This window comes from Camelus ferus, chromosome 21 (assembly GCF_009834535.1).
Source record: "Camelus ferus isolate YT-003-E chromosome 21, BCGSAC_Cfer_1.0, whole genome shotgun sequence".
In the NCBI taxonomy this organism is placed as follows: Eukaryota; Metazoa; Chordata; class Mammalia; order Artiodactyla; family Camelidae; genus Camelus; species Camelus ferus.
In genome coordinates, this window is record NC_045716.1 from 3762098 (window position 1) to 3787937 (window position 25840).

At 36.5% G+C, this 25840-nt stretch overlaps 1 protein-coding gene across 1 annotated transcript in view; it reads right to left on the reverse strand.

The window, feature by feature from the left end:
• Window positions 1-1197: 1197 nt before the first annotated feature.
• XPR1 (xenotropic and polytropic retrovirus receptor 1) overlaps window positions 1198-25840 on the reverse strand; it is a 163215-nt gene continuing 138572 nt past the window's right edge. The window contains exons 12-15 of the mRNA XM_032463604.1: window positions 17867-18033; window positions 14111-14250; window positions 8521-8742; window positions 1198-5976 (exon numbers count right to left, since the gene is read on the reverse strand). Coding sequence (XP_032319495.1) covers window positions 5916-5976; window positions 8521-8742; window positions 14111-14250; window positions 17867-18033 — 590 coding nt within the window. The 3' untranslated portion in view covers window positions 1198-5915. The remainder of the gene's footprint in view (window positions 5977-8520; window positions 8743-14110; window positions 14251-17866; window positions 18034-25840) is intronic.

The window sequence follows — 25840 nt, forward strand, 5'->3', positions numbered from 1 at the left end:
TTTTTAATTTAGTAAGAGTTTAAAAAATGCTCACCCTTGAGGTCTGTTTGCTCTAAATCCTTATACAAGCTAGTCCTAAGAGGAATCATGTTCAGGATCCAAGAAACCCAGAGAAAAAAACACACAGTCACAGAAACCATTCGCCAGCGACAAAGGAGTCAGCAAACCGTTGGAAAACAGAGAGAGCTTGTAATAATGAAAAAAAAGGACAGAGTTTTGTAACCAATCACTTATTTTCTTTTAAAAACACATAACCACATTAACTTTTTGCTTTATACAACCATCTAGAAACTATAAAACAGTACCACATTGTGCATTTAACCTACTTATCAAGAAGGGAAATCCACACTTCGTAAGAATTCTACCCATGTAAGAAGGAAAGAGGAGACAGCTAATAGCATAGTCACAGATACAACATGAGTCCAAGCAAGCGTCAATTCTCTGACGTCACCTTTTCCATTTACCAGAGTGGAGAGAGTAAGAAAGCAAGCAAGTGAGGAAAAGAAGGGAAAGAGGCACCCACAGGGACTATCACGTTCCATAGTTACTTCTGACAACTATAGCTCAGGGTTTCAGAGAATCTTATCATTTGACCAACACAGTGTGGTGGGGGGTGAAGGAAACATGAGTAGAGGGAGAGGGTTCAAAAAGACACGTACATTTTACACCCTATTGCCCTTCTAAATACTCTTCACGGATACAAGCATCTGTGCTAATCCGGAAAAACAGCAAGAAATGAATCTTCACAATGTGGCAGAGCTGAAGAGTTCTGCTCTCTTTGCAAATGTGACTGGCTCACAGTTTCACTTCACAGTTCAAAAGAATATCAATGTCATGATCAGTGACTCGGGATTCCCCACGCTCTTTCTCACTATCCCCACCGCGCTGGTGTTGCTAGGACAACGGGGGAAGTGTGGGAAGGGGCTTCAGAGAATGATAAAGCGATAGTGAGATGGAATCCTTGCTCCTTCTTAGAAGTCCGCATCTTTCCGGTAGTAAGTCCTTCCTCTGATTTGCGGTGGTACAGAGGAAAGGGCACAGGAAGAACTAAGGTAATACGGTGGAAGTTCAGTCAAGTAACGGGTCTGAAGGTACACAAGATGAGACTGTCATTAGCAGACACACAGAATCCAAGGCAAACAATTGGTTATTTGATTGTCCTTAGGTTGATGGCACCATAAAAAAAAAACAACAAACTGAAGGTGGCTTTGATTTAATAATAAAATAAACCAAAGGTCTGCTATAAGGAAACATACTTTAGATGAAAATCAGTATGATATGCTTCACTTCAGGGGAAACTCTCATCTTGTCCCTCTGACTCCCTCTTCCACAGCAAGTATGCAAACACATTCCGAAGGTTGTTTGTAAGGGGCAGCTCAGTGATTATCAGAGTTTTGCCAGTTCATACAAGAAAGGCATCCTGAGCCATACCGATTAGCAGGCTCCTCTCCATTCCCAGGCAAACTTCCCATGCTGCTTAAATTAAGCTCTTCCAAATCTAACAAAATCTGCTTTTACTTTTTCATATTTGGTGAGTGCGGCTTAATGCTGGTTAAATTATTAGTTTGTAGTGCTGACTAGCACAAATTTCTTATGCTCTAATATAATCAGTTCTTTCCCACATTACCACTGTGCTCTGACATTGTACAGACTGAAAACACAATGCAGAAAGTTAGCTTTTAAGATTTACTATCAAGATTGATACCTGAAATGAAAAAACGTATGTGTGTTTAACTTACAAAATCTTTGCCTTTCCTTGCTTCGGCTAATCATCAAAAGAAAGAAAGAAAATGTAGATGCATCATAAAAGAAAATGAATTAAGCTGATAAATTTATTTTTCATTACCTTTTCCTGGTATTCTATTAGAACTTTCACTGTCCAAATCTAGTGACTATAGATCTTATCTGTTATTGGCTTTAAAAAAAAAATTAAGATTTGACAAAAGTATGGTGATTTTATAGTTGAGAAAGCCATAGATTCAACATAATTTTTTTCAATCGAGAAGCTATCTTAATTTTAAAAATTACAGTATGTTGTATAGAAAGAAGTACTTGTTTTTTTTTGGGATAGCTACACAAATTTCATGCAAACGATTTCAGAAAACAATAATCTGAAGTTTGTTTACCAAATAAAGTGCAATCACTTGAGAGAATCCTAGGTTTTTGAATAAAATAATACCATGGATAGTTATTTTCTAAATTATCTTCCTTCAGCTAAACAATTTTTCTAGTCATTGCTAAGAAACCTGCACTTGCGTGAAAAGAACTCAAAGAACTTTGCATTCTGAATAATGCAAAGCAGTGGAGAAACATGGCAGGAAGGTAAAGGCAGGTCTCTGGCAGCAATACAGCCACTGACAGGAGAGCCAGCCAGCCATCACCGCCTCCATCCTGGAGCTCACATCCCTTCCCCACTGCCCTGCTTCTGCTGCCACGGCCCAACGTGCTCTTGCTCTTCTCTGCTGTCCCCACCATTATTTCATTTTTCTTCGACTCAGTGTCTGCTCATCTGATGCCTGTGTGTCTCAGTGAAGGGCTACTTTAGTCTACTCTCCACTTGCCTTAGTTCACCTGTTAGGAAAGGACAAACTGCTTTCTCTAGTTACCTCTAGTACTTTGGTCAAACCACGTGGAAGGATACCATATACCAACACGTTACTTCTAATAAAATCTCAGTTAAAATCTTAGAACTGTCGTGTTGAGAATATTGGGATGTCACAGATCCCAGGGGCGGGGCCCCACTTTCCGTCTTTAAGGGTCCACATCGGTTACTGCCGAGGTGACTGACATTCTCCCCTCATGTCACTGCTTCTGTACCTGAAGTCAAGCAGCTTTTTTAAGGAGAAAAATGGCTGATGCTGGAAAAGAAAGCCACACATGGATTTTCACCTTCTTTCCAATCTTACAAATAACTCACAACGTCAGTAACGGTGACTTTCTATGCGATCATGTTACTGTCTCTCTGTGTGATGTGGAAGCTTGGATTATTCCATTTTAGCCGTATAAGTAGCCTTAATAATAGGTGCATATTTGTGCATAGAAAGTACACTCCTTTTGTCTTTTACCTTCTCTACACACATCAATGCTTCCCATACTATGTATCGTAAAATGAAAAAGGAATTTTATTATTTTATTTATACTCCCTTTTCATTCATTTGGGGAGTATTTCTACTGATATCATAAATTGAGTGATTCTCAAATAAAATAAAACTAGAATTTCTAAAACTAAAATCAGACGAAGTTTTACCTTTGGTTAGATTGCCGCTACTTTAAAATGACTCTTTGATATTCATTTCCTAAGAGTCCTATTGAGAGTTTCAGTGTACAGGAAGCTCCAATAAAATTTTAGGTACAACACAGAATTCATAACTGCTGGGCATATAAGAGTTAGGAGAGAAAAATGCCCATAGCCTTTTTTTGGAGGAAAAAAAATTAAATATATATTCTGTCTACCAAACTGTTCCCTCTTGAGGAGGAATAGCCCTCTTTTTACAGCTTTAGGAGGAACATAAAGCTGCTGGGTTTAAATACATATCTGAGCGTCTGTCATAGTAAGCTGAAAGTTACATAAGTCTTATCATTCTTGAACAGACGATGCCAACAGCACAAACATCAGGAAAAGAACACATTCTAACACTGCAAAAAAATAATACTGATTAGGGCCTAGAATTGTGACAGTTGAAGAAAGACCTAATTGGTCATAGGATACACTGCAGTAAAAACCCTTTGGAGTTCAAATATCAGAAGTCAACTGTCAGCTTTTACATGTGTCATTATATAGGTTTACTAATAGAGAATGAAGTTGACAATTCAAATTGCTCTGGATACACATTAGTACCACCAATTTTATTTGTACAAGGAATGACTGGTCCACTGGACTGATCTAGGTAACTCAGTAATAATTACTGCTATTTCCTGACAGACCAGTGATACTCCCCCATAGTTTTAAAGTACAAAAACAGGTTGGAAAAAAAATCCCAAGTATAAATAATGCAACCTTTAACCTGTTAAGGGTCACCAAACTGTCACCACTGATTACTATAAATGATTCAATTTATTTAAACTAACAAAAAAAAAAAAACCCAAATAATTAAACTTCTCATTTTCAGTTTCAGGCCAAGGAATGTGCTTGGCAAAACAAAAAAGCAATAAAGGCCACAAAGTTGTATGATTTTTCAGGGAAAAAAAAATCCCAATTCAGGGAGGGAACACATTTTGGAAGCTTGTCAGAATAAAGGTGAAAGAAATTCCTTTAAAAAACTATTTGTCAGTTGATGGAAGTTCGGTAGTAAGTAACAGTAACTTCAATTTACGGGAATTACGACAGGGACAAGCAGACTTGTGGAAGGCGGGAGAAGAGCTGATGACGAGAGGGGCATATTAAGGGGTAATAACAGTATGGTTTTAAGACTAAGCAAGTGAAAATGCTAAATTTAATGCCAACCACATTTAAGAAAGTAAAATCCCTTACGGTTTTGGGGCTTATGTGGATAACTGAGGAAACAGGAAAGAAATCAAAGAAGTGAAAATGAGCACTGTCCACACACCATGACAGTCTGCACTTTCTAAGTAATATACTTCTTGTGTAGAACCAAGCTGAGGCCCCCCAAATTTTAAAAGCAGTTTTTCTATCATAGGAGGGCACAAAATCCAATGTTCATCCTTTAAAACTTCTGGGAGAAATGGCTGCCAAGGTCTGTTTTATCAATATGATGTGAAACAGGAAGGACAGTTTGATCGATGCTCTCAAAAGCACGGTTTCCCCAAGACTGACTTTTACTTTGATCGAATTCTGGCCAAAGTAACTAAGCCTAGAACAAAAACTATCCGGTGAGGGTGCGGAGAGTCTCTGCAATAGCCGTGTCTTCTAATTCAGAGTCAGTAAAGGCTGCACTTCAGTTACCCTACTGCTGAAGCTTCGTAAGGCATGACTTCAGTTGTTATGGCTGGAATATGGGCAAATGTATTCCACTTCTGTTTCTTAAAAAAAAAGTATCAGACCTATTAAATAATTTTCAACCAGTTATGTGGAAGTGTGTGAATGCTTTGTTATGAAAGACATGCTCAGGATTCTAAAGCAGCAGCAACTTAAAAAACCAGGAATAAAACTTTGGCTTAAAATTAAAAGGAAAGAAAAAGTCAAACTGATGCAAGTTGTCTCATGGAAGAGGTACTGCGGACCAAACCCTCGTACATGCTGTCCAGCACTGGTTTCCCCTGTCTTCTTTCACTGTTATTACCTTCGTTGTACAGGAGTTGTATCATTCTTTTATGGTTAAGTTCATAAATAATGCGAAAACTATATGTAACAAATACATCATATTTCCCACCCACCCAGCAACCCTCCCCAAAATAAGAAAAGTTACATCAAATTAAAAAGTAGCTTCGTGAATGAAGGTACTGCTCTAAGTTGCACTTTCCCTGCAAGTGCAGCCAGTGCTTTTGCGCTGGGTATGAAGGAAAGGAAAAAATTCTCCACATAAACTGACAAAAAATTTAAAAACCAATGTCCGGTTTCAACCAGTCAAAACCGGGCCAAGCGGAAGCCGAGGTATCTCGGTACCGTCCCGTCAGAGGTCCTTGCAATGCCTGTTCTTCTTCCCGATAGGTATCTGTGTCCTTGTGATTGTAAACAATCCAAAAGATACTATGTTTTTGTTCCTTAAAATGTCCTCTGATTGGCAAAATGAAGTAAATATTTATTTTAAAAATAGAAAATGAAAATTAAACCAGAAGAAAAGAAAAGAAACACAGTGAGCTTGTTTGGAGTCCATAGGATCCGATCTGGAAGAGCTCGGAAAATGTGTTATATGTCTTCTCCTGTTTTCAGCTGGAAAGGTTCTAGAGGTTGCGTTGGTCGAGAAAAGAATTGTAGAGTAGGAAAACCCAGGATGTTAGTCTAGACTTCAGAGGATTCAAGTGTTAGCTTCGTCATCTGTGTCTTCTATCAATACCTTAGTGTCACGAGCCTTGGATCTAGTAGTAAGAGGGGAAAAAAAACCACAAAACAGTCCATTACTAAAATACAGACACATCCGAAGTATTGGGTACACTTCCCATCCTACTCCCGTTAAAAATACATCCTAACCAGGAACGGGCACTATACACTGTGCCAGATGGACTATTCCTGGAGTTCCATATTCAATTTCAGGCATTACTGGAAAAACACTAAGAAACCAGATTGCAACCAGAGGACGAAAGCAAGAACAATAGCAGGTCACATGCAATGGAGGGACTCTGATTTTATGATGTATCACTTTAACCTCTTTGAGAGCCAATTTCCACCTCTGTAAACACCTATTTCACACAATACTACTTTCACCTCCTGGAGATAGTACGAGTATCAGGTAAGAAAATGGATATAAAAAGCATCAGTAAAGCATTAAACAAATATGAAGAATGATGATGAAGATGACAGAAATGTCATTTGAGGTACACATGAAAACCCAGAAGAGTTAGCCAGCAGCTAAGACCTAAGGAGAGACAGGACACTTGTCTTCCAACAGTTGGCAAAGTATGATATAGAAGAGGGGGGAAATTAAATTCTGTTGGAAAGTCCAACCAGGATCAACTGGTTGAAGTCACAGTGAAGCGTATTTCAGGCCAACATAAGCTATCTGCCACGATAACTACCCAGCTATAAAATCAGGTGCTTCGTATAAACTTCACTATCACTGACGCCTGTCAATCTACGCGATGACTATTCAGGATGCTGCAGAAGAGATTCCTGCACTGGATGAAAAATGCAATTAGATAGTGTTAAAATATCCTGCAACTCCTGAGCCTGATGAGGTGAAGTAGGTATTATTAGTGGAAACTGACATTCAAAAGGTTAAGGATGTGCTGAAGGCTGCATGAGTCACACAGGCAGTACTCAACCTCAGACCTTCTTATTTCAGACCCCCTGCTCTATCCATTGTTCTAAATGTCTTCCTCTGGTGGCAATCTAGTACCCCAGTATTTTTCCACTGAACACCTGAAACTGAACATAAAAGTCTATTGCCAAAGAGCGTCCCTGTTTCTGAAGGAGAAAGAGTGTATGTTTAGATTGCCCTCTGCTGGTACCTAACAAGGATCAGACTTTCATACTTAGGAGCTCAATGAGAGGATCGCCTATCCCCGCCATCTGTGGCACTTACTTTTTGATGCCACCAGCCTCCACACCCCTCCTCCTGCTTCTCCAAACTCTGCTTCCTGCTATAATGGTATTATGCTTTGTTTTGATGTTCTTCCTACCGACTTCCCTCACCATTCCTTTCCCGCCCCATTTGTTTGTTCTTTTTCTCTTGTCTGTGTTTGTCCCCTAAGACTCAGTTCCTTGCTCTGCTTTTCTTTTCTCTACCTTCTCCTCTTCAGAGAACTTCTACATTCTATCCTAAGCTCAGGCAATTTCTATTCTGCTCCCCTGTGGGTTATTACCACCTCCTATTTTTTTTTTAACTGCCTTTAAAACGTCTCCGTACATTTGTTTTCAGTCCTGTTGTATTCACCCTAATTCAAGCCCTCTATGCTCCGTACTTAAGGAAACCGCAGTGGCCTTTTAGCTGACCTTCTGGCCTTCAGTCTTCCCTTTCCCAATATACTTGCACAGAGTCACCAGAACTTATGAAAATACTACTTTCATAATGTCATTCTACGAAACAATTCTCTGACTCCTGCCTACAAGATCAAGCTTGCACTTTTCAGCCTTTTACAATCATACTTTATCTATTCAGCTAAATTTTTTTTACTATACTTCTAGTCACATGGCCTTTCTTTCTGCCCCTCATTTCCACCTTCATGTCTTTAATGTGTCTCTACCCTATTCCAGCACTCCCTTTTCCTTCAGAAAACTGCTCATGCTTGTCTTAAGTCTCCTGCTTCATTTTAATCCACTGTGATATCTACCACCTCTAAATTTCAAAGGCAGCCACAGTATACCCTACATTTATTGTTACTTTAGGAACATACAAAGTCAATGACTGATAAAAACACTGTTGTAGGTATTTAGTAAGAAAGTAAAAATAATAATAGCCTATACTTCTTGAGCTTTTCCTGTGAAGAGATGTCTAAATCCCACATCATAAATTTAGTCCTATGAGCAGGGAACATGTTAATCCCAATTTATACATGAGGGGTAATAAAGTGAAATTAAGTGATTTGGCCAAAGTTACACAGATGGCAAGTGGCAGAACCAGGATTCTTAAAGTTTATAACTTGAAAAATGATCTTTATGCAAAACATACTGTAGAGTCAAGTAAATTATTCTCCAACAATCCTTCCCCAGTGTACTTTTAACGCCAAATTAATAGGCTTTAATTAATGCATTAATTGGCATGTTAATGACATCTTACTCTGTGTTCACTAAGACAGTCTATAGGTTGGAACATATGAAGCTGCTGTTATTGCTGGTTTTGCAGGTGAAAAATGGCTGAATGCTGACAATTTCATTTGGTTCAGCCTGGTGGCTTCCTAGCTTAACTGTTACCAGTACTAAATCCTGAAGCGAAGCTGTCTCGCAGAAGGGGGTGCTGTACATACTGAGAGGCGAGGCGAGGCCGGCGCAGGGAGATGCTCTGGCTGTACTTCCATGGCCGGTTCTTCTGGCGGTTCCGCACCCCGTCCTCCTGGTCCATCATCTGCTCCAGGAGTGTCTGATCGTCTGCGTTCAGAGGGGCCACAGAGATGTCCCGCACAGCACGGAACTCACCACAGTTATTCAGGTGTTCGTTCTCCAGGCGGAAGAAGTTCCACACAAATCGCCTTAGCAAAATGGGGTAGAATGGGCAAATTACTTAAAAAATTTGAACATACTACTACTATCACCCAAGTGATATCTCAATGTCTCAAGTTTCTACTCATAGAAAGAAAAGAAGGAACTAAGGGCTAGAATATTAAAATAAAATAGAAAAAGACGGCATGGTGTGGGGGGGGAAGGGGACAAGAATGGAACAGGCAAAGGGAAGGGGCCCATGGAATGCAGTTTCAGAGCACTCATTCCTTTGCTTTATTGAGCAAATATTTACTGAGTCCCGGCAATATGTCAGGAAGAAGCACTGAATGAGACACACAACACCTCTGACTGCATAGGTGTAATTTCTACTGGCAGAGACAGGTAATAAGCAAGTAAACAGCTAACGGTTAAAAGTGCTCTGAAGAAAATAAAACAGGACAAGGAGATGAAGCGCACTTCTCTGAAGAGACGGCCTTTAACAGAAACCTGAGTGATGCAAGGGAGTGAGTCATGTAAAATCGTGAGGAAGAGTGTCCTAGGCAGCGGAAACAGCTAGTACAAAAGGCCCCCAGCTGGAAACAACTTTGGTGTGTTGAAACAACAGCAAGAAGGCCAGTGGGGCCAGTAACAGGAGGGTTAAAACAGCAGAAGACGAAGAGGGAGGGGTAGAAATGGCCCTGATCCACAGAGGGCCTTATAAGCCAGAGGAAAGAGTTTCGATTTCAAGTGTGATGGAAAACAAGGAGAGTTCTGAGCTGGTGATTTGTTTTAAAAAGATGATTCTACCTGCTGCAGTAAGAACAGATCAAATGAAGACAAGAACAGCTGAAGGAAGACCAATTAGAGAGGCTGCTGCAGTAATCCAGGACAGAGATGATGGAGACTTAGATTCAGGAGGGGTAACAGAGGTGATGAGAAGCAGACAGACAGGGATGTACGAAGATGGAGCCGACAGGACTTACTGACATGGGAAGTGAGCGGCCTCAGGTTTCTGTTCTCAGTGAATGGTGACACCATTTCCCAAGGATCTAGGTTGTTCCTATTAGGCCAGAGCCATTAGATAAACAAGAGGAAAATTCAGTAGCCAGACAGACATGAGCCTGCAGTTCAAAGGAGAGTCTAGGACTGGCGACAGCATTCGAACAGTATTTCGAGGCATGGGCTTAGGAATAATGTAAGTGGAGGAGAGAAGAGTTAGGAGGACTAAACCCTGGAGCACTCCACCACTTACAATTTGGGAAGAGGAAGAACAAGAACCAGCAGAGGAGTTGAGAAGGAAGAGACAGTGAGACAGAAGAGTGTCGTTTCTGACAAATCAAGTGAAGAAAGTGCTTTGTTGAGAGCTAAAGTAAAATCAGTGCAGCGAACTAAAAACACTGGATTTAGATTAAGAGGATAAAGAGGCAGCCTGGTCTAAGAGCACAGATTCTGGGAGACTTGTAGATTCAAATCATGGCTCCACCACTTACCAGATGTGATAACCTTGGATGATTTATTTAACCTACACTTTATCAGTAAAATGAGACAGTAACAGTACCTACCTCACAAGCGTCGTGAGGATTCAATAAGTTAACACACGTAAAGGGCTCAGAAGTGCCGGGTACACAGCAGGCAACGCATTCGTGTGTGCTGCTGCATTACATTACTTATTATTAACAAAAGGAGTTTAGTTTGAGTATTGGGAGAAAAGACTTGAGGTGAATTAAATAAAGAATGGGGGAGGAGTGAGGGAGCAGAGGCATCAAGCACATCTCTTAGAGTTTTGCTACAAAGGAGAGCAGAAAAATGGGCAGTAGTTGGAGCAAAAAGACTCAAAGGAGGTTTTTGCTTTTGCTTTAAATGGGTGATAGAACATCTTCTACAATTAAGCAAATAATTTTTTAAAAGGAAAAAATCAAAAATTAAAGAGTAATTGAGCTCCTTTTTTTTAACGAGAAATTTTTTTTTTTTTTTAATTTATAAAGCAGCACACATGAAAGGGAAAGAAATGGGTGAGGGGAGGTGTTGATAGTGACGTAGAATTTCAGGTCCTGGACCCAGACATCAGGGAAAGTGAAGAAGGGAAGGGGGGCTGGTAGTTTGGAGAGATCTCTGATGGCAACAAGGGCACTGTTTCCAGATTCAGTCTTATCTTATCAGGCCATCCTGATAAATGTGCCCATCCTGACTCAGAAGAATGCTACGTATCTGTCTGAAAATTTCTTTATTTCATCTTCATTTGTGACATACTTTCACTGGGCAGAGTTCTAGGTAGGCAGTTATTTTCTTTCAGCACACTGAGGACACCATTTTAAGGACTTCTGGCTTTCACTGATGCTGCTGAGAAGTCATCCCTCAGTCTTATGGCCATTTCTTTGAAAACAATCCTTTCTTTGGGGCTGCTGTTTTTTTTTTTTTTTTTAAATAAGCATTTTATCTAAAGCACAACATAGATATATAAAAGTGTGTGGATTGTTAAGTGTGCAGTTTGATTAACTATTACAAAGTGATCACTCTGTGTTATTTACTACCCAGAAGCAAGAAATAAAAAATGACCATACACCCAAAGCTGCCTTTATGGCCCCCTTCTATGTTGTCTTCTAGACAGTATATTGATGTACCTTTCATATTTAGCTCTGCAATCCACCTGGAACTGATTTTGTGTACACCATGCAGGAGAAGTTGAGATTAATTTTTTTCCCAAATGGATATTCAGTTGACTCAATTATCATTTACTAAAGAATCTCTTTCTATTCACTGCTGTCTAGACACCTTGTCATAAATCAGGCAGTGTCAGTGCATGTGTGGATCTGTTTTTGGACTCCCTGTTCTGTTCCAGTGGACGACCTGCCTGTTCTTTCACCAATACCAGACTGCCTTAACTACGGTAGTTATAGAATAGGTTTTGATATCTGAGAGTATAAGCCCTTTAACTTTGTTCTTTTCAGGACAGTCATGGCTGTTCTTGACCCTTACTGTTTCCATATAAATTATAGAACTGGCTTGTCAACTTTCACACACATATTATCTTTCATTAAATTTATTCCTTTAGGTATGTGATATATTTCAATGCTATTCAAAATGGTACATTAAAAAAATTCATTTTCTAGTTGTTTGTGACTTTTTTAGAATATTAATTTATATCAACCTAATATATATTTTATATTTATTTATTTATTTCTTAATCGAGGTACTGGGGATTGAACCCAGAACCTTCTGCATGCTAAGCATTCACTCTACCTCTGGGTTATACCCTCCCCCCCATATCAACCTTATATTCAGGAACACAGCTACATTCATTTTAATAGCTCTTTGTAAATTCTTTTGAATTTTCTGCATATGCAATCATGCCATCAATGAATAGTTATAATTTCTTTCTTTCCAATCCTCATCCTTATCCTCCTTCACTGCACTGGCGATACTTGCAGTATGATGTTAAATAAGAAGCAGTGACAGCAGGCATACTTATCTCATTCCTGATCTCAAAGGAGAGCTTACGGTGTTCTACCCTTAAATATGATCTTGTTTATGTTTTTGTAGTCAATGTTTTTCATAAACAGGTATTGACTTTTCTCAATGGCATTTTCTACATATGTTGAGGGTTGTTTTCCCCTTTATTCATTGCTGTCCTAAGTTACACAGATTGATTTTTAAATGTTAAATGATTTCTGAATATTACATCTTACATTACGAGAATGAACATAACTTGATTGTGATGTATTATCCTTTTTATATATTGTTGGGTTCATTAGCTAATATTTTGTTCAGGATTTTTGCAACTTTGTACATGAGACAGATTGGACTTCCTAGGAATGTCCTTGTAGGTTCAGACATCAAAGTTATGCTGGATGCACAAAATGAACCATGAAGTATTCCTTTATTGCCTTGTTTCCCTAGAAGAGTTTTGTGTAAAACTGGTAATATTTCCTCTTCATAAATGTGGAAGAATTCCTTAGGGCTGCAGTTTTCTTTGTGGGAAGGATTTTAAATATGGATTTAATTTCTTTAATAGATATAAGCCTATCAGATTTTTTATTTCTTCTTTACTGGTTTTGGTAAATTGTGCTTTTCAAGGAATTTGTTCATTTCATTAAAAAATTTAAATTTATTGGAACAAAGTTGCTCATAATATTGTCTTACTCTTTTAAAAAACATCCTTAGGATTTTTGATATTTGTAATTTGTGTCTTCTTTCCTTTTTTGCTTGATTAGTACAGTTTAGACATTTAATCAATTTCATTAGTCTTTTAAAAGAACTAAATTTCACTTTTAATTTTCTCTATTATGTGTCTGTTTTCTATTCCATTAATTTCTATTTTTTATATTTCCTTCTACTTTCTTTTGGGCTTGACTTGCTATTTACTTTTCAAAAACTTTCTTGAGCTGTATACTCTTCTAATATATACACTTAAGACTATGTCTCTTTAAGCATGGCTTTAGCTACATTCACGTTTTCTTCTGTCATATTTTCAATTTAATTCTATTCAAAATATTTTAAAATTTCCATTGCAATTTCAACCTCAACTCATGGGCTATTTAGACATGTGCTGCTTAATTTCTAAACATCTGGGAATTTTCAGATATCTTTTTGTGATTTTAATCCTCTGAAACTTGTTAACACCTCCTTTATAGCCCAGCATATGGTTAATTTTGGTAAGTGTTCTACATGAATTTAAAAGTATTTGTATCGAGCAGCTGTTGTGGGCAGTCTGCGACATGTCAAATAGGTCAAGTTGGTTAACTGACTACTTGTTTACTACTAAGAAAAGCATGTTAAAATATTCCTCTAAAATTATAAATTCATCTACTTTTTAGCAATGTCAACTTTTCCTTCACATATTTTCAAGGTATGTTACTAGGTGCATATAAATTTTAACTGGCTATCACAAATGAATCTCAAAGTCTCTAGATTTGGCAAATTTCTTTAGTATAAAACTGGCTTTAGTGTTCTGCTTATCTTGGGGTACCTGCTTTTACTTAGAGTTTGGGCTATCTTGTCAGATCACTGATGTTTCTAGGAAGATTTTAAAAACATTTTATCTGACATTCTCACTGTTTCCACTGAGAAGTTTGGGCTGAATAACTCAGGCTGCTAATTTGCAAAAAATGATTCTCAAAAGATTTTAATTCTAATTTCTGTTCTAAGACTTTTTACCCCCCTATTTCCACTTAATGAATCTTCCAATGAAACCCAATTCTAAAAAAATATTCTAAGCATCAGAAGTTATTTTAACTTTGTAAGAGTTAATCTCTTGGTCCTTCAAGCAGGATTTTCCAAGTCTGAGGCTGATGAGAAGTTTGAGAAAAGTTGGAAAATTCAAGCTTCTCAAGTGTAAGTTTTAGTAAATACTATTTGTAAGTATTGAGCAACTTTTTAGGTAAAAAGAATTTCTGATAAACTTTTGAGTAGTTTGCTTACCGGAAAACCTCAAGGGGAGCAAAGACAGTAGAAATGATGTCCCCAGCATGAGGCAACAAAGTCGTGGAGGTAATTGAGATTTGGATAGTCCAAGCAAAGCGCAGTATCACATCCTCTATGATGGCACAATAATAATAGGCCTGAGGAATAATAAGCAAATTGAGTACACTTACCACCATGTTTCTTGCAAATAAGCACACTTATCACAGTAACAAAAATCACACAGCCCACTGACAAGCACAGCTCCTCTTTAGAGGAAAAACAGTTTTATATTTTAGAAAGATTTCACGAATTTAATTTTTTCCTTAATGGTACAATATTCAAAATAAAGTTTGACTAAATTTTGGTAATCACTTAACAGATAAACTTCATCCCCATAGTGTGTATCAGACTCTCTTCTAGACCCTAGAAATACAATGCTCTGACTAAGATTACATTCTAATATGTATGTGATACAGTGATAACTCAACAGTTAATATTAGAAAAGATTAGATTTATTAACTCTGTAATTTGCACTTTTATTCTCAAATTGCCCTACCCTCCATGTGAAAAAAATTTTGCCTTGCTTTTTGATGTCAGTAAATAAAATTAAGCTTGGATTTCACAAACATAGTTAAATTTAAGGACTGTTCCATTTTCACATGGGGAAGACAGCACTCAAATAATTCTTCCAGGTTACTAGTACCTAGTATTTAAGAGCAGTTTTAGCTACACAAAAGTCTTGAGTACACAAACTGCCAATAGACCAGAACTGTAATTCATGGATTTTCTCACTACTAATCTCTGCATAATTAGCTCTTTAACAATATGCATTTAAAGGCTGTGACATTTTATGGGAACTAGAACTGCTATGTATTAAGCTGTAGCATTGATTTTATTTTAAAAAATTTAACAAAGAAATACCAGTCATGTTAGAGGGCTATTCAACAAAAAAAACAAACAGCAGTCCCCTTGCACCTCCTAGTCCCATTCTCTAGAGACAAACATTTTCAAAAGTTGTAGCTATTTCTCTCTCCTCCTGTAGTATTTATCCTCCACATTTCTAAATAATGTGTGTATATTGCTTTACCTTGATTAATCAATTTTAGACATTATCCACTGCTTATTAGGATTCACTTTATGAAGATTTTAACATACTGACATACCTTCCTGTTTCCTCCCCCATCCATCCAATATAGTGATAATGTAATTTTTGAATAAATTCACATGCCATGAACTCATTACTAGGCCTCTCAGTGAAGAGCTGCAACTTCATGTGTCTCTAAGAGCCAGTCTTAAGCTGATCCACAGTTGACTGATATAGATGCTGATGTTATCAAAAACTGAAAGCCTTTTTGGAGGAATACACTTAACTTGAGGTCAACAGACAGAAAAGTTGGATCTGATTTTCAGGTTCATGTAGCTGTGTTCTTAGTTTTTAAATGAAGTGCCACAGGACTCCACAAATAGATTCTTCCCTTTTCAATTAGAATGAATTTTATTCTAATATTTGCCTTTTTAAAATGGAAAGGGATATGGTGATCTCCCAGAACACTTTCTTGTATATTTGAAAGTATAATGTATAAAAAGTATATGCTTTATTTTCTAGGGTCATGAAAATATGTAATAACAAAGAAACTGAAAGATTCTATTAACTAATCTTATTACATAGAAATAAAAATTTAGAACTATTTAAAAGGAGGAATGGATTAATACTTACATAAAGATATAAACAGTTCAGAGCAACCAGCATAATAAGAAATAAATGTATCTCTCAGTAAGGCAAGAACAGTACAAGGAGTAATAAGGCGCATATATTTGGTGAACACAAAAGTCTGTCTTTACTTGGGCGCCTGTCTGCTGACTTGTGCTTACTATTACTGATTGTCTTTTCAAATGAGACATAAAGATATGTCTAGTATCTTGGTCATATATTCTAAATTTGTACATTGGGATTATTGTTATAGCTTGTTAAAAAAAATCACTGTCGAAGTAAGCCAGAAAGAGAAAGAAAAATACTGTATGATATCACTTATATGTGGAATCTTAAAAAAAAAAAAAAGACACAAATGAACTTATTTACAAAACAGAAACCGACTCACAGACATACAGAACAAACTTATGGTTAGCAGGGGGTATAGGGGATAGAGGATAGGAAGAGATAAATTGGGAGTTCGAGATTGGCAGATACTAACTATTATATATAAAATAGATAAACAAGCTTATACTGTATAGCACAGGGAACTATATTCAATATCTTATAGTGACCTATAATGAAAAAGAATATGAAAATGAATATATGTATGTATATGTATGACTGAAACATTATGCTGTACACCAGAAATGATACAACATTGTAAACTGACTATACTTCAGTAAAAAAGAATGCAAAACAAAAAAAACCACTCACTGTCACTGAATATCCCCTTTTCTGCCTTCAACTGTCTATATAAAGTTATCCTAAAGTAACTCCATTCTTCGTATCCACTCTCCTATCATTTAACTTCAGTCCTCACACTTGAAAACAGCTTTCCCTACTCACCAATAAACTATTACACATTCATATACTTTTCAAAGTACAATTTGAGGTACCAGTGACATTTTGCTGTAGTATAAAATATTAGTGACCCAAGCTACACGCCCCTCTGCATCACAGAATCTGAGGACTGGGGAAGGACCAAGGGACAATCTAGTACAACACCCGACCTTCTGGACGAGAATACACTGCAATCTGGTTCCCTAAAGTTACAGAGCTAGTTAGTAAGAGCTGGGATTAGAACTCACTTACAAGGATTCCTAGCTCATTTGCTCAATTTCTTTCAATCTCTGAGTAGATACTCTTGACCTTTTGACTAATTCAGCCTCTCTCAACCTTTTATTCATATACAGATAAGATGCTAAAATAATTTCTAAGTAATTATCTATGTATTTCTGGATTAAATTGGAACTTTAACAAAACTGGTTGAAACAGATGAAAGGAGACGCCTTCTTGATGCAGTCAAGCACAGGCAGCACTCCCCTTTCCCTCGTGCTTTCACAGCACTGCTCACTCATTCCTTCCACAGACAGTAAGTCTACTGTCTGCCAGGAACCATGCTGGGCAGTGAAGGACACAGATACCTAAACAGGTAATTACAATACAATATGACAACTGTCATAGCAGAAATCTGTATAAGGTAAAATGGGATTAGGATGAAAGACTTCTTAGAGCAAGTAGCACTTAAACTGACTTTTAAAAAGAAGGAAAAAGAGTTTGCAAGGCAAACAAAGGTGAAAGAGGGCATCTGAGACACGTTCAAAAATAAATCATAAATGGTAGGAAGCTATTTATTCCTCTCTTCTAGTCTTTATCTTGTATTGTAATCTGCTTACTTATCTGTTTAGAATATAGATTATGGTCTCTTTGAGAACTAGAATTTTATTTTGTTTTTATTTCCTATAATGCTCAGCATACAGTAAACATCTGATACATTTTTAAAATTTAAATTTAATTTAGTTTTTTTGGGGGGAGTAGGTAATTAGGATTGTTTGTTTATTTATTTCTTTAAATGGAGATACTAGGGATTGAATCCAGGATCTTGTGCCTGCAGAGCACGCATTCTACCACTGAGCTAGACCCTCCCCGCAATCGGATACATTTTTGATGACTTGAATAGATTAGTATTTTCTGGTGATTATTTTCTCTAATTATATTAGGTTGGGACTGGGTACATGTTATAACAGGTACACCTGAGGTTTTTTTTTTTTTAAATAAACACAAGCACTCTTTGTACATACTTTTTGGGGGTATACAATTTCTTCCCGGAGGAAGGTGTTTTCTCCTGCATTCTTATCAAAAAGACCCCAGTCCATCTTCAGATCCCAGATGAGGGTGTAACAGGAACTGATGATACAAAAGACGATCCACAGGTAAAAGAACACTATGGTGTCTGAGTGACCGCGTTCTGAAGAAAGAAAGGGGAAAGGGAAAAGAGAAAGTTACTAGATTCAAGCAAAATTCTTTATTAAATGAAACTACTTAACAGATTTTTCTCCAATTCCACAAAGGAAGTAAGATAAAATAAAATAAAGTCCAAAGTAACCATCAAACATCTATCAAATACATAAAATTCGTACAAATGTATATTTAGAGTTTGGAGGCTCTATGCTAAAAACATAAGATTTCAAATAATTGTGATGGAAGTTTTGAATATTACAAAAGATGTCATTTTAATTTTTGCCATCAGGTGGCAGCTTAGGGTCAAAGATGAAAAAAATTTACGAAACACCACTAACATGGAATGTGCTGCATTTGCTTCAGGAAATTCTTGGATTGTTTTTAATTTAGAACAACATTTCCTTCATTTACTTAGATCTTATCAATACTTACTGTGAAAGCAATCAGATAATTTTAATTCTAGATAAAACGCCAGAAAGCAAAAGATTGATGAAGAATGTAACCTTAAGATTATATATAAAAGCAAACTTCTCTCAAATCACAAAGCAAAGCTTGATATTTTTGCTTCTTTTGAAGGTTGTTTAATGATACAAAGGCCTAATTTGACTTTACGGTGAGAACACTATAATGTAACTTTGGGCTTCATGCTGAGAACACTATAAAGTGCACTAAATCAGAATCATAAAAATAATTTGCAAAGGTAGTTATACAACTTAGTCTCTCACTCTCAAGTGCTTTGTATATTCTCTAATGAAACTCTTCTTTGATAAGTTTGAAAGTCATCATGATGTTATTTGTGTTCTCTGGGTGTAGGATATAGGTATGTAACTACTAATATGGTCCTCAATTATTCGGAAAAAAAAGTACACAATCATCTAATTCAAGAAAAGTTTAAATTTTGGTTAGTTTCCCAAAGGCTTAGAAAGTAAAGGATGTATTATCCATAATCTTTCCTATTAAAATAAGTAAGTACTCATTAATCATTTTTAGATATTAAAGTATTAAGTAAGGCACCCTTTAGATTATTTATATTATAATCTAGTAAGTTGAAACAGTCACTTGTTATTGATAAATTTGAGCTCAAAATAAAGCATAAGCAAAATACTATGAGAATATCAAGAAGAATGGGAATGTTTCCAACAGGAGGAATTAAGAGGAAGCAGTATTTGAGTTATTTCTAGGAGGATAAATAAACAGTGTTGTAAAAATCACGCAGACGAGACAAGGCTATTCAAGGCTAGAAGAAGATAATGGAAAGGCATGAGGGTGGGAAAGTGCAAGGTATGTCTGAGAAGCTGCAAGTAATTTAAATCTAGTGTGGGTGAGACACCGGGGCTGTGAGGGAATGGGTATGATTTGAAATGAGGCTGGAAAAGACATATTGGGTCTGCCTGTGGAATGCCATCTTGGTCCTTAGGATTAGATCTGTATTTCAGAAAAATAACTGGTTGACAGGTTGCTTTCATCAGAATTACTTAGTTGGTTAAAAAAATACAGATATCTCAGAGCTCCAGTGTTAAGAGTGTGTACCAGCTTATGAGCCGATTGTTAAATTTTCAAAAACTTTGCAAACTGGTTGCTAAACACAGTCATTATTAAAAATTAAGTTACATGAACTTATAATTAGCTATATTAAAAACAAAGGTAATAAAAATTCAAAATTCATCACTTCCTAATTATTTTACTAAGTTTTGCTATTATTATACTCTTCTAGGTTGTATATGTTTATTGTATCTATATGATGGAAACACCATACATCTTTTTCTAGCAGTTCCGTGTTAATCATGTTAGTAGCTTGAAATTGGCTATGTTGGCAGTCTGTATTTACACCACGGAAATGAGCAAACACTGCAAACCAGTGCCCTCATCCCCACTTCCACCTGAGACTGGTTTTTAAACATATACTAGCACACCACTGTTTAGCTTCTCCTCCTGGGAAGTCAGTGGTAGGGAACAGAAACAGGAGTTTTTTAAATGGGCCACAACTGATTCTAATGAACAGTCAAGCTTGGATATAAACACATTTTCAGGTTTAAGCTATTTCTACAAAAACTGTTCTCTGTTGAAAGCAAACTGGGCTAATATTTATACTATAACATTGTGCCATATGATTCACCAATTTAAAAGGCCTAACAAAATATTTACTTGTTATCCAAGTTTAGTTAGATGTGTTCTCACATACCTGTTCACGTCTTTCTATAGACAGATACAGACTCTAGCTGAGTAGTACTGTTCAGTAATTAGCATCACGGTTGTAGTAAAAAAAAAAAAATCCTGTAACTCATCTATTAAGGTTTGCAAAGAAAGCAAATTCAGCAACTTAATAAAATTCACTTTTCTATTTTCAAAACAAGATCAACACAAAGAAATAAAGACAAGCAACTCAACTGTAAATTATATTTGCAATTCTTTTTTTAACTAAATGCTCACTATGTGCCAGATGCTTTAAATACATTATCTCATTTAGTTTTTGTAACAATGAGCCATCATCTTGTTTGCTAGTAAAAGAAGTAAAATGAGAATAAAGTCATAGTCACATTTAACAAGAGGTCAGGAAAAATGAGTATTTCTCAAGTGAGTGTAGGTAAGTAATATCAAGTATTATTACTGAAAGTTAATTTCTTTCCTAATTACTGAAGAAATCATTGTGTTCAAATTATTATATAAAAGGAAGCTGTGGGGGGGGGAGTTAAAAAAAAGGAATTAATAAAAATAAAAATAGTGTGCTAATTTTCTTTTATTTCTTCTAGATTTTAAACACAAGTCCTATCCTTAGAGTGTAATTCTTAAAATGGTACAATGGATCAAGTGCCTTCCTCCTTTCTAAGCCCATATTACTTCTATGAAATTTCTATGAAACATACACAAAACCTTACTGGCTTTAAAAAAACAAATACTTTAACAGAATACTTTGGAATAAGTAATTTTTATCTCATGGACTTCAAATAATGATTAACATGCACCTGGTCTACATACGCTACATTCTGTTTTTTCTTTTAATTATTCCCCTTACTGGATCTCTCCCATCTGCCAAATGAGGAGTGCTTCTTCCTGAAATCATCTGCCTTCATTGGTATTCAGGGGATGTGCTGGGAAGATATTACCACCTTAGGCAAGCACTTACATCTAATTCTCTCTTGGCTACCTCTGGTAGCCCACTTTAGTAATGTTCAGAATCACAGAAAATCAAGTCATTGCTATTCTACCCTAAGCTTCTATTACACAACCTGCCATCTTAGAAGCATACTTAATACCAGACATATGTATGGTAATGGCATCGGCTAAATCTAAAACAAATAAAAAAAAGCTTCTTAGAGTTTTGTGCCCACAGACATCAGAGGAAGGATTAAAGCAAAATAGTATGTTGGGAAAAGTGCTAAGAGAGAAACCAGAAAAAAGACATACGGGCATCATCCTGAACTATATTTCAGGTAGGATATTTTAAAAATGAAAAAAGTGGCACCGTGTGAAGAGAAAATGAATAGTCTTCCTTCAGCCAAAACCATTCTACTCTGGTAACAGCTTACTAGTTTTTAATCTGAAATTAAATAAGGAAACAAATGAAAATAGACTGGGGACACTGTTTCAAAGCCCAAACCTATATAAGTAAGCTGAGTTATGAATGAGCTTGACATCGCAAAAACCTAAACAGCCAAAAAAAAAAAAAAAAAAACCCCCGTAAAAATTAAACTAAATTATGAGATTAATATGGTTCTCTGAAAATTAATGAATATAGATACTTCCCTGATCTTTAGTGTATCTGTTACTATGTGAGGTCACATGTACTACACCTCCTCAGGTTATTATCAATTTATCATAGGGCATGCAAGACAGACATTTTTACTCCCATTTTACAGTTAAGGAAGCCGGAGTTCAGAGAGAGAGTCAAGTCAAGGTAACTGGATTTGAAGTTAGAAGATCTCGGTTTGAATCCAGACTTTGCCTCTTTTCCAACTCTCTGATTATAGAAAATTCATAATCTTAAAGTGATTGAGACAAAAATGGAAATCACTAGGCCCACCTGAGGATAAGTGAGGAAACTAGTAATAGGAATCTTATCCAAGGAACTTTTTCTGTACTAGACAGAACTGTATCTCTAAGTCCATCACAGCTCAAAAAACAGGTCCATGAAACTATTAAGTAACATTAAAAACATTTCTAAGGTATGTGGAAAACAGAATTTAAAAACTATACATATATTATTATTTCATACTGTATATAACATGTTTACAGAAAAAGACAGGGGTAGCTAACCCTTATGAAGAAAGATCATTAAAGGATTCACTTTAACTTTCTGTATTTCTGTATTAGTTAAATTTTATTTTTACAGTGATACATACATATCCATGTTTTACCTGTATAATTAAAACAAAGGAACAATGTGGGCTAAGCAAAACATGCTTAGGGTGAGAATGCTAAGCATTATGCTATTAGGGTGAGAATATTTTATAAATAATTTAAACAAGTGTTTAATGTTGGTTATTGTTTTTATAATTAAAAAGTACACAGGAACTCATTTATTTATTCAACAAATGTTTACCGAGTGTCTACTACTATAAGCTAAAATGCTAAAACACTACTATTTATTATATAGTTAAAATACTTAAGATTAGTTCCAAAGAAAAATCTGTTTACTTCTACATTCAATAAACATATGCTGAACGTCTGCTGGGTAACCAGGTATATTTTAGAGAATGGGGATGTACTGATGAATTATTAAGGGCTAAGTGGAGAGAGACAAAATAGACAAAACCACAGTGTGTAAGTGCAATTGTAGAACTGTGCACAGAGGAGGAATCAATACGCCAGGTCTTCAGGATGGGGAATAGCCTCGAAAGGCTTCCTGGAGGAAGCTTGAGCTGTCTCTTGAAAGTTAACGGTCTTGAGTTCACCAGGTTTGTGAGGCAGAAAGAGCCATGTCAAAGAGCAGAAACTATTCATTCAACAAATGAACCCCTACTATATGCCAGATATCATTCTATGTACCATGTGCACAGTAAGTGAATCTTATTCACCAATTGGCAAATTTCTTACCCCAATGAAGCTTACTACTTAGTTGGGGTAAACAATTATCAGATATACAAATAAACAAGATGACATCAGACAGTGAAGAGTGCCATGAAGAAAACAGAACACGGTGACATGACTGAGACTGGCGGAATTCCTTCAGAGAGTGTTCAGGCAGAAAAGGTCTCTAAGCTGACACCCGAGTAATGAGAAGGAGCCAGCTACATGCAAGGCTGGAGGAAGAGTTACACATACAACATTACATTTTCTAGTAACCATATTTTAGAAGGTAAAAAGAAACAGGTAAAATTAATCTAAATATATTTTATTTACTCTAATATATCTAAAATGTTATTTTAATATATAATCATAATATAAAACATAAAATTATTAAGGAGATCTTTTACACTTTTTTTAATACTAAGTCTTCAAAATCCAGTTTGTATTTTACACTTGCAGCATATGTCAATTCAGACAGGGCACATTTCAAGGGCTCAACAGCTACATGCAGCTAGTAGCTGCATTACTGAACAGTGCAATGCTAGATATTGCAGAGGAGATGAGTTTGAGGAGTGAGATTGGAAGTGGTGTACTAATGAAAAGCCTCTTGTAGTAGCCCAGTGAGAAATGACGAGGCCTAGAGCTGAGTGCAGATATAAGGTATAGGGAGGTCAGACAAACACCGAGAAGTATTTAGGGACTAAAATTGTCAGGTACTGGTGAACTGTGAAATGAGATAAAGGGTAGAGTCAAGGATCACTCCTAGTTGTTAACCTGGGTGACTGGGTGGGACAGTGTCATGAACTGAGATAGAGAAGACTAGGGTCGAGGGGAACAACGCTGAAGAAACTTTGGGGGAGAAAACTTTAGATTTGGAATGTTGACTCTGAGGTACACCTAAGAGACATCAAGGTGGAAGATGGCCAGAAAACAACTGGAAATAAAAATAAGACACTTGAGATACAGATTTGGGAGTCATATACATATAGACAGTGCTTGACATCATTTAGGAACATCCAAAATAATACAAGCCCCTTCTAAGGAAATGGCAATGATATAATCAGAAACAGAAGTTTTCTGTCTACACTGCTTTTGACTAAACTTGGTTGAGTTTCTTCTCCCTGTGTTTCTTTACACCAAAGAGCCAAAGAGATGAGCGTTCTCTCAAATCTTACAGACCTTCTCTTTAACTCTTTCAAAGTATAAATTCTAATTCGGTATTTGTAAACATTTCAAGATTTGTAAATATGTTTAAATTACGGTATAAAGTCATTGTGACTATCAGAATAGAGACAGTGCGAGAAGGCAGACGACTGTTTTGAGATACAGGAATGAGAAAAAGAAATGGATTAGACCAGATGGCTTACTGAGACAAGGAAGATCTTTTTAGGGTGAGAGACTGTTGAATATGTATATAGGTGGAAAGCAATGAGCCAGTAATGATGAAGAGATTGAAGATTTAGGAAAGAAAAGGGGTGACCGCCAGAGCAAGATCCCGAAAGAGAGAGGAGGAAAGGAGGCCAGAGCACTTAGATGGGAAAACTTGTTCCCAAGTCTGGGAAAAATATGGTGAGAATATGTTTGGATTAAACAAGTATGTACAAAGGGAGAAGATAGCTGAAGGAAAACGCATCCTGACAGGTTCAGTTTTTCAAGGCAGTAAGAGACGAAGGTAGTCTGTACAAGTAAAGAGGGAAAGACTGAGTTGGGGCCTTGAGGAAAGCAGTGAGAGTTATCATGAAAACTCCTTCCAAGTTAACATTTCTGAGATGACTAAAGCTTTAATAATAAAAGTTAGCAAAGGATAAAATAACACATGAAAGTTTAAAAAGAAGTTAATCTCTCCTTCCTATGATATTCTTTTTGTTTGTGCTTATATTCTTTTATTATGGTATCAACATACTTTTTTCTTTCTTATAAGACTGTACCTTACCTAGCATTTAAGAAACAATTTAACTTCACAAAGGAGTGAACTGTGTATGTATTTGTATTTTCAATTAAATTGTAATGTCTTTTAGGGAAAGGTCTCGTGTCAGTACTTTTCCAGGGCCTACGCACTGCACTCCACATGGTAGAAACTCAGTATTTGTCAAACTGAATTGAAGGCAAGAACTGTGTTTTACACATTTAAAAATTTTCTGCATAATGCCTTACCTTCCAACAAATATCTGGGGAAGGCAACATGGTTCCTGGCAGCCTACACATACAATGTGTCCCTGAAAACTTGTATAAAACTGAATATGAAAAAGTCGAGTAACAGATGTACATGCTATATAAGGATTTTGTTTCCTGAGAGCTAAAAATAAGAAAATAAAACCCCTTATTATATCTTCCTTGTCTTTTAGACACTATAATGACATTATTCCCAACATTTTACAGACATTCTTCATTTTTATCCTATACAACAGAACACAGCTAATCTCTTCAAATCCTTAGTGTTGGCACTGATGCTTAAAAGTTGCTGCTTTCAAGATACATGCACCCCAATGTTCATAGCAGCACTATTCACAATAGCCAAGACATGGAAACAGCCTAAATGTCCATCAATAGATTTCTGGATAAAGAAGATGTGGTATATTTATACAATGGAATACTATTCAGCCATAAAAACCGACAACATAATGCCATTTGCAGCAACATGGATGGATCTGGAGATTGTCATTCTAAGCGAAGTAAGCCAGAAAGAGAAAGAAAAATACCATGATACCACTCATAGGTGGAATCTAAAAAAAAAAAAGAAAAGAAAAGAAAAGAAAAGAAAAGAAAAGAAAAGAAAAGAAAAAAAGAAGATACTAATAAACTTATCT